This window comes from Silene latifolia, chromosome 7 (genome assembly GCF_048544455.1).
Source record: "Silene latifolia isolate original U9 population chromosome 7, ASM4854445v1, whole genome shotgun sequence".
NCBI lineage: Eukaryota > Viridiplantae > Streptophyta > Magnoliopsida > Caryophyllales > Caryophyllaceae > Silene > Silene latifolia.
Window position 1 is genome coordinate 23165282 of NC_133532.1, and position 9906 is coordinate 23175187.

General features: G+C 49.0%; 1 protein-coding gene across 1 annotated transcript; it reads left to right on the forward strand.

Moving 5' to 3' along the window:
• The first annotated feature begins 867 nt into the window (after window positions 1-867).
• On the forward strand, window positions 868-1746 carry LOC141589867 (uncharacterized). The gene has a single exon (XM_074410490.1). It carries the CDS (start codon window positions 868-870, stop codon window positions 1744-1746), a length of 879 nt encoding a protein of 292 aa, XP_074266591.1.
• Window positions 1747-9906: the final 8160 nt, after the last annotated feature.

The following is a 9906-nucleotide window of genomic DNA, read 5'->3' on the forward strand; positions in this document are numbered from 1 at the left end:
CACAAATCTACCAAAACCTACAAAAAATTGAAACATCGCAACTTCATCACTACATTCAATCCCACTAGAAATCAAAAATAAATCCCACCATGCTCGACCTAATAATCAAGTCACTGAATCCACACCCATACTTCTCTTATCTCGATCATCCTCTCCCTCAGCCACGGTGCCTCCCACAAAACCCCCAGATAGAGGTAATACCACCAACTCAGACTGTGAAAATAAGGACATGGCCAGAGATGGCAGCCCCGTACTTGGGAATAATGATTGCCAAGTGTCCAGTAATGGACCTCAAGATCGAGCTAGCGGAGGACAATCCCTCGACTCTATTGATGGAGTTGTCGATACCATGGAGTATTGACAGTGTTCTTCAACTTGTGAGTAGATCTTATCTATCATCTTTAAATTATATACCTATTTTAATGAATACAAGAATTCTGAATTTGACACCCAACCTACCCCATATAACGTATATGGTGTGGAATGTCTAAGGGACTGGGAGTAAAAATAAAATTAGTGCTATTAAAGAAGTAGTCCGAACCTATAAACCCACGGTATTAGCTTTAGTAGAGACTCATATGAATGGGTATCATGCTATGAAGATGGGTACAATTATGGGATAAGAAGGCCATTCTCGGGTTAATGCTATTGGATTTAGTGGAGGCATTTGGCTATAGTGGAATAAGGACATCGCCTCGATTAAACCAATAGCGAAAAATCACCCATTCATTACCGTGGAAATTTCCCCCCAATGGAGAGCTTCCTTGGTTCTTCACGACTGTTTACGCGAGCCAGAATCCTTCTAACCGTCGAGAATTATGGGTGGAGTTAGAGGCTTTTGCGAGACACAATAATAAGCCGTGGATTATGGCTGGAGGTTTTAACGAGACAAGAAATCTTAACGAAAGACATGGAGGCGATCATAATATGGCACGTAGATGTGAAAACTTTAATAATTGGATCGAAAATTGCGAGTTAATTGAATTAGCTTTCACCGGTCCTTCACACACATGGGCAAGAGGTAACTCGCTTGAGACACGCCAAAGTGCGAGGTTAGACATGGCCCTATGTAATTCGGATTGGGAAACAATGTTTGAAGACGCTATGATTCGTCATGTCTCTGCTATTCAATCTGATCATTGTCCACTGTTCATTTCGCCAAATGGGTTTGTTCCTCTTAATGCGGTCAATAGACCCTTCCGCTTCCATGCTTGCTGGATGATTCATGAGAAGTTCAAAGAATTTGTAGACAATAGTTGGCCTGAAGAAGGCAGCTTCCCATCTCGATTAAACGAATTATCCCATAAACTTCAGACCTGGAATTCCGAGGTATTCGGAGATATTTTTAAACAGAAAAGAACCTTGATGGCGCGTATTGAAGGATTTCAACTAGACCTATCGCTAGCCCGACGCAGTAATTTAATAAAACTCGAAGCCCATTTAAGAAAAGAGATAGATGACATTCTTGCTCGCCAGGAAATCCTTTGGTATCAAAAGTCGAGATTGGAATTTATAAAGGATGACGACCGGAATACGGCATGTTTCCATGTAAGTACTCTAGTTAGACGATGGAGGAACAGAATCACCACGCTTAAGACAACGGACGGGGAATGGACTGATAATCCCGAGTCAGTCAAGAAAATTGTGGTCGACTATTTCAAATTGTTGTACACTGATGAACCTAGTCCAGAGGCGAATGAACTCATTCCATGGAATATTTTTCAAGATTTCAATATTAGGGATTGAGAATGGTTAACATGACCTTTTAATAAAGCGGAGATAAAAAAACGTCATTACTCATATGGGTGCACTTAAAGCCCCGGGTCTGGACGGGTTCCAAGCTTTATTTTATCAAAAATATTGGAACATTGTGGAGCCGTCACTTTGTGAGATGGTCATCAAGGCTCTCGAGGGGAAGGGGATGCCTGAGGGATTAAATGATACTCATCTTGTCCTTATCCCAAAGGTCGATTCTCCCAAATTCATAACTCAGTTCCGCCCTATCAGTTTATGTAATGTTGCGTATAAAATCATCAACAAGACTCTTGCTAATAGAATAAAAAAAGTCCTACCTCATGTCATATCTGAAACCCGGAGTAGATTTGTACCGGGTCGCCAAATCACAGACAACATTGTTATTTTTCAAGAAGCAATTCATTCTATGCGGAATAAGAAGGGTCGAACTGGTATTATGGCAATTAAGATCGATCTGAAAAAGGCATATGATAGACTACGATTGAGTTTTATCCGTGACACATTACACAACATGGGCTTTCCAATTATTTTGATTGATGTCGTCATGGAGTGCGTCACTTCGGCTAGAATGAGTATCCTCTGGAACGGGGAACCTACGGAGCAATTCTCTCCCTCTCGAGGAGTCCGAAAAGGTGATCCTTTGTCTTCCTATATTTTCGTCATGTGTTTAGAAAAACTACAACAAACTATTGACCAGGAAGTTCGAAATAAGAACTGGAGACCGATCACCATCTGCCGCAATGGACCTAACATTACTAATCTATTTTTCGCGGATGATATGGTCCTTTTCTGGGATACCACAGAGGAGCAGGCCGTGGTAATGAGATATGTCTTGGATAATTTCTGCAATGCGTCAGGCGAGAAAGTAAGTGAGGCGAAATCAAGGGTCTTCTTCTCATCTAATACCGATACTAATGTTCGAGCATCAATATGTGCTGCTCTTGGTTTTACCGAGACTGATGATCTAGGTGATGGGGCATATTCTGCACCCGCTGACCAAGTCAACATATTGACCAAGGTCAAAGCTAAAAGACAACAAGTCAAAAGAAAAACGGCCTAACCGACAAAGCGTGTCGGCCTGTCACTTGGGTCTCGGCTCGGCAACTAGCCGGCCGAGAGGCATATCCGTGTACTCGCATCCAGTCCCCTCGGCATGGAGTCAACCAGGTCTGCCGGCCTGTCATGGGTCCCTCGGCCGAGGGCAAGACAGTCTTTCCACCTGCTACGCCACTTGGCCACTACGTGACAAAAGGTGAAAGTCTATAAATACCCCACATCTCTCATTGAGAAATAAACTGGAAAATCTGGTATAGAACTCCCTTATCTCTCTACAATATACTTTGCCAAGTTAAACATACAACTTATCTCTCTAAGTTTACTGACTTGAGCGTCGGAGTGAGTACGCTCGGCCCCAAGCCGAGCCCTCAGTTTGTTCATCTTTACAGGAAAGAGTGAAAGGAAGAGACGAGCAACGACATCATTCTACAAGCTCAAGTGGTCACAATCCTGCTCCGGAATTACACCCGGAACAATTGGCGCCGTCTGTGGGAATACGTACTAAAAGCTAGTCACCTACATTACCAAAAAAAAAAACCATTCAGCGAGCTAAGAAGATGTCAAAGCAACAAGAAACTGTGAGTGAGGGAACTGCATTCTTCCAGGATGACACGTTCCGTAATTCTGAGATCGGGCAGTCCCCCACCGGCCGAGTCACTGACACGGCGCTCGGGATGCCGAAAGAGCCAGAAACACCGCTGCCTACCGACCAAGTCACTATCATGGGACATGTGGTCGATGCGGCCAAATTAAAGCTATTCCTGGACCTGATGGGTAGTACGCCGGTTACCCCTGTCACGACGACGGGGACGGCAGCGCATCCACAGGTGACCAGGGCCCATAAAGTGACTCCGAACAACTTGTCCGGAGCGATACAAGGAGTTGGGCGTGCTAGAATGCCAGCAGAGCCCGTGGTGCCAGTGGCAGACCTGAGTCCTTCCCCCACTCGCGGGAGGACAGCGTCGCCGCGGCAACAACGAGGCCAGCCCCGAAGGAATGAAAGAAGTCCGACTCACCAAAGTCGGACAAGAAGCCCTTCCCGCCAGAGGGAGATAAGCCGGACTAAGGTTGCGAGGAGCCGATCGCCGCGTGTCACTCGACACGTGGTCAGACAGCCCCTCAGTACCTATGTCCTAGAGATCCATGTGCCGACTAAGCTGAAGCTGCCGCCCTTATCATACAAAGGGGATAGCGACTCGACCGACCATGCCGAGGCTTTCGAGTCGTACATGTCGGTATGAGAGCAGCCTGATGAGGTGTGGTGCCGAGTCTTCCCAACGACCCTGCATGGGATGGCTCAGAGTTGGTACAAGGGGCTACCTAATGGCTCGGTATCTTTGTTATGTCGACCTGAGAGACAATTTCATAGCCCAGTATGCTTGCAACAAGAGAAGGGCCGTGGAAACATCAGATCTCCTAACTATCCGACAGGGGGAGGACGAGTCCCTCCGAAGCTACGTGAAAAGATTCGACGCTAAGGTTCAGCAGATCCGTGAGTGAACACGAACGGCGCCTTCGCGCTAATGAAAGGCCTCCCGAAAGGCGAGTTCAAAAACGAGCTGATCAAGTGCGAAGACTTCAACTTAGACTCTGCCAGAAAGATGGCCGACCGAGCCGTAAAGATGGAGGACTATCACAAAACCTGGGTAGGCCACAGTGAAGCTGGGCACCCAGAGAGGAAGAGCCGCCGGGACAACATAGATGAAGGTCGCCGTGACGGGAATAGGTCACGGCCTGAGAGACCTAATAGGAAACAGCACTCGGCGGGCGCCGGGGGGAGTTCGGGACCATACTACCAGAAGCGGTACAGTAGTCTCACCCCCCTGGTCGCCTCTCCAGCCAAGGTCTTCACCCTAAGCAAGAATGATGGACAGAAGTGGGCAAGGCCCCCCAAGGCGAGGGGGGACGGTGACACAAGCCAGTTCTGCGAGTACCACGGCCACACCGGCCATAAAACTGACAACTGTCGACATCTAAGGAACGCCATCGAAGAGCTAATCCGAAAGGGGGCCTCAGCAAGTATGTAGCTGGAGGCCCAGGAACAAGCGCCGACGGGGCGAATAGAAAATCAGTTTTCCAACGGATGGGAGTAATCCAGGTTGTCATCGGGGGAAACGAGAACAGTGGGTCAGCTAATGGGCACAAACGGCACCTAAATGAGTTATACCAAGCCATCAACTTTGTGCCTAAAACAGCGATCCCCGCTTCCACCATCCCCGATATAACCATTGCAAAGAAGGACTACAAGGGAGTCGTCGCCCCGCACAGCGACCCGCTTGTAGTCCACCTGGATATAGCCAACCACTTGGTCAAAAGGTGCCTGATTGACACAGGCGCCTACACGAACATCATGTTCAGGGAGTGCTTTCTTAATCTCGGTCTGAAGATTGGAGACCTGAGCCCCTGCATTAACCCGCTATACGACTTCTGGGGGCCGGCCTGGTACCCCCGGGGTCAATCGATCTTGCCGGTGATGTTCGGCCAAGAGGATGCGGCTAAAAATGTTTTATCTGAGTTCGTGGTTATCGATGGTTCGTCTGCCTACAATGTTCTCATAGGCCGGGTCACTTTGAGCAAGGCCGATGCAGTGATGTCCATCCGGGCCCTGACATTAATGTACGTCTTGGACCGGGGGGAAGCACAAAAGCTCATCTCAAAGGACGAGAAAGATGAAATAGTCAATATCCAAGTGTCTGCCAGGGGGTGCAACATGCAATCCCTCAAAGTGGCGAAGAAATCGGAGAAAGGGAAGAGCCCATCCTTGCAGCAGGAGGGCGAACCGATGAATACTAATGTCGGCATGGTCGAAGGAGCCGAGACCGAGGAAGTGGAAATTGACCCGGGCGCACCAGAATCGCTGTCGGTGTCAACCTGGAGCCAAAATTCAGGGCTGATCTCCTAGACCTGCTGAGGAAGAACAAAGATGTCTTCGCATACTCATTTGCCGAGATGCCGGGCGTGAGCCGGGAGGTGATCGTTCACAAGTCGAACGTACTCTCCACCGCTCGGCCGGTCAAGCGAAGATGAGGAACTCCTCGGCGAGAAGGATGAGGCCATCAAAGCTGAAATAGACAAATTATTAGCGGCGGGCTTTATCATGCCTTGTACTTACCCTGAGTGGCTAGCAAATGTTGTAATGGTGAGGAAATCGTCAGGGGCGTGGAGGATGTGTGTTGATTTTACCAATCTTAATAAAGCGTGCCCTAAAGATTGTTATCCCTTGCCTCGAATAGATGGTTTAAATGACGCCACGGCAGGCTACACTATGCTAAGCCTGCTAGACGCCTTCTCAGGGTATCATCAGGTATTTATGGCCGAGGAAGATATGCCTAAATGCGCATTCATCACCAGTCACGGCACATTCATGTACAAAATGATGCCGTTCGGTTTGAAGAACGCTGGCGCAACTTACACCAGGTTGGTGGACAAAGTGTTCCAAAATCAAAAAGGGCGAAACATCGAGGCTTACGTCGACGATGCTATTGTAAAAAGCAAGTCTGACAGCGAGCACTTAGCCGATTTAGGCGAGATATTTTGTTCACTAAGGAAATATAAAATGAAGCTTAACCCAAAGAAATGTAACCGGTGTCCGGGGCCAAGCAAGTTCCTCGGCGTGCTTGTCGGCGCCGGGGAATTGATGCCAATCCGGAGAAAGTCAAAGCAATACTAGACTTACCGGAGCCGAGAAATCGAAAAGAGGTTATGACGCTGACCGGAAGGATGGCGGCTCTCGCCCGCTTCATCTCTCGGTCGGCCGACAAAAGCACTTCGTTCTTTAAAGTGCTGAAAGGGAATAAAAACTTTAGCTGGGGGGAGGAACAGAGCACGGCTTTCGGCAATCGAAAGCCCACCTTCGACACTCCGCCCTGTCCAGGCCGACGCCGGGGAGACGCTATATCTATACTTAGCGATTACCTCGGCCACGGTCGGTCGTAATCGTCGGGGAAGAAAATAAGCAGCAATACCCAATTTACTTTATCACCATACACTGCTGTCTCGCCGAAAGAAATTACCCACTAATCGAAAAGGCGCCCTCGCCGTCGTCGTTGCCGCAAGGAAGCGAAACCCTACTTCGACGCACATCCCGTGACGGTCTTAACCGACCGGCCATTGGAGAAAGCATTAGAAAAATTCGAAAAATCCGGCAGACTTATCAAATGGGCGGTGGAGCTCTCGGCTTTGGCATTCAAGTACAAGCCGAGGCCTTCGATAAAGGGGCAAGCGCTTGAAGACTTCCTGGCCGAGTGCACGTATCAAGAAGAATCACATCCCGGCGTGTGGGAAGTGTATACCGACGGGTCCTCCACGGCGAACGACTCAGAGCCGGCATCCTTATCATCAGCCCTAACGGAAACGAGTTTGAGTAAGCCTTGAAGTTTACCTTCTCGGCCTCAAATAACGAATCCGAATATGAGGCGGTGATAACTGGAGTCGAGTTAGCTAGAGCTGCCGGGGCGGAGCATATTGTGTTGAAAACGGACTCGCTCTTAGTGACTAATCAAATCCGAGGAGAGTATGAGACTCGAGACGATGGGATGGTAAGGTACCTGGAGAGGGTAAAAGCTGACACCTCAAAATTGAAATCTTTCCAAATACAATGCATTCCCAGGTCTGAGAACAACCGAGCCGACGCTCTCTCAAAACTTGCAGTTCCAAAGCATCAAAAATGTCGGTCGAACCGTCTTTGGTGGATATCGAAATGCTAAAAGCATCACCGAGACCGTCGGCATGGTGGGCGACATCGAAGCCGAGACGACGTGGATGACTCCGATAATGAAATACAAGCCGACAAAAGAGTTGCCTTGGGAGGACCGCATGATCTGTCTCGAGAAGATAAGAAGGATCGCTGCAAGGTACTTAGTGTTCGAAGGAGAATTGTATAGAAGGTCCGTAATAAGACCACTCTTGAAATGTGTCGGCTTGACCGACGCGGAGCTTATCTCGACAGAGATTCACGAAGGCATCTGCGGACATCACATGGGGCGAGAACGCAAGCCCACAAAGCTCTCCGAGCCGGCTACTTCTGGCCTACCATGCTGAAATATTCCAGGGCAAAAACCAAGAAGTGCAAGAATTGTCAGATGCATGCTCCGGTAATACATGCACCTTCCCGAGACCTGCAACCAATACTTAATCCTCTACCATTTGCACAGTGGGGGATGGATTTATTAGGACCATTTCCGACGGCGTCCGGAGGAAGGAAGTACCTGATTGTCGCCGTTGACTACTTCACCAAATGGGTCGAGGCTGTCGCGGTACCTGCCAAGACCACGGCGGCCGTAAGAAAGGTGATTTGGGAGAACATCATAACTCGTTTTGGGTTACCCCAAGTCATTGTATTTGACCACGGCCGAGAGTTTTGGAGCGATATGGTGATGAATTGGTTGGAAGAGCTCGGTATCAAATTTGCATACTCCTCCGTCTGCCACCCTCAGAGCAACGGGCAGGCGGAGGCAGGTAATAAAATAATATTGAACAGGTTGAAGAAGAAGGTTGAAGATCTAAAGGGAAGATGGGCTGATGAACTACCCGGCGTCCTGTGGTCCCTTCGAACCACGGAGAAAGAAGCAACAGGGTACAGTCCATTCCACCTAGTCTGTGGGTCTGAGGCCGTCCCGCCAATTGAAGCGGTGGTGCGAGGCATTCGAACGCAAACCTTTAACCCAGTCGAAAATGAAGAAGGCCTGAGAGCCTCCCTAGACCTGGTCGAAGAAAGTCGAGATACGGCACGGCTCAACTTGGCAGTATATCAAAACCGAATGAGAAGATCCAACAACCGTAGGGTCCACAAAAGGGACTTGAGAGTAGGAGATCTAGTCCTGAGAAAGTCGGCCGCAACCAACAAAGGAAACATCCATGGTAAGATGACGGCCAACTGGGAAGGACCCTACGGTGGTGGTTGAAGAAATGGGGCGGCGACATACGGGTGACAGGACATGGAGGGTGTGCCTCTAATGAGCCATTGGAACACAGACAACCTTAGGAAATATTTCGTATAGCGGCGGAGGTGTCCGAGACTGTTGTGGGCACCCCAACGCGTGACTATATCTTATGAAGAGTGATCCAAGTTTTTCATCGAAATGCTTGTCCCCTCCGTAGTCGTACCAAAGTAGACGCCACGGCCAAAGCCGGGCAGTCACTACAAATGCAGTTGATACTCGCGAAAGCGACCAACATGCTTAAGAACGTATAAGTATAGTTGAGAAACGCAAATCTGACCGCCTCCGCCAATCCGGGAGTGGCAGAGGAAGCGATCAATATGTCTATAGATACGAATGCAGTCGAGCCGTAACCTCGATTGCCTCGGCCACAGCCGGGAGTGACGGGGAAACAACCGATATGCTAACATGTTTACAACAGCAGTTGGGAAGCGCAAATCTGACCGCCTCGGCCAGACCGAGAGTGGAGGAGGAAGCGACCGACATGCCAACATGTTGCTGAGCAAATTGGGAAACGTGAATCTTGCTACCTCGGCCTATTCAGGTGCAACAGAGGGCACGACCAATATGCTAAAAACGTTTAAGTACAGTTGAGATACGCAATCTAATTGCCTCGGCCAAGCCGAAGGTAAAACGAAAAAAGCGCTCAATATGTTTAAAAACGTAAGAAGACAACTGAATGGAGGATGAGATCAAAGCCTCGGCCAAGCAGAAGGCAAATAAACAAACTTCATTGAAAATGTTTACAAGTGAGACAAAATAAAGTCGACGGTCGTCCCCATAGGGATAGCCTAAGCTCAACCTACCAAAGTTTAACAAAAAAGAAGGAACAGCAAAAATTATAACATTAAGACATGAAGCGCCAAAAGGATGGCAGGGAGGAAAGGCTCAAAAGTTGGCCCCCTGAGCAGTGAAGATGTCCGAAGGGCGGGGTGAGTCCGGTGACGACCGCCCGTCTCCCTATGCTTGATTCCGCTCGCCACCGGAAGCAGAAGACATCACCGTCGGTGGACGGCCCAGAGGACGACTTGGCAGCTTCACGTGCCTTTGCCTTCTCAGCCTCCTCTCTAGCCTCCGTCACCTTAGCATTATGGGCCGCCTTGGCCGCAGCTTCCTGAGCAGCCTTCGCCGCCTTCGCCTCGGCCGCGGCCTTGGC

Coding starts and splice junctions, on each gene's coding strand:
- LOC141589867 (XM_074410490.1), top strand. CDS start 868: ATGGCTGGAGGTTTTAACGAGACAAGAAATCTTAACGAAAGACATGGA.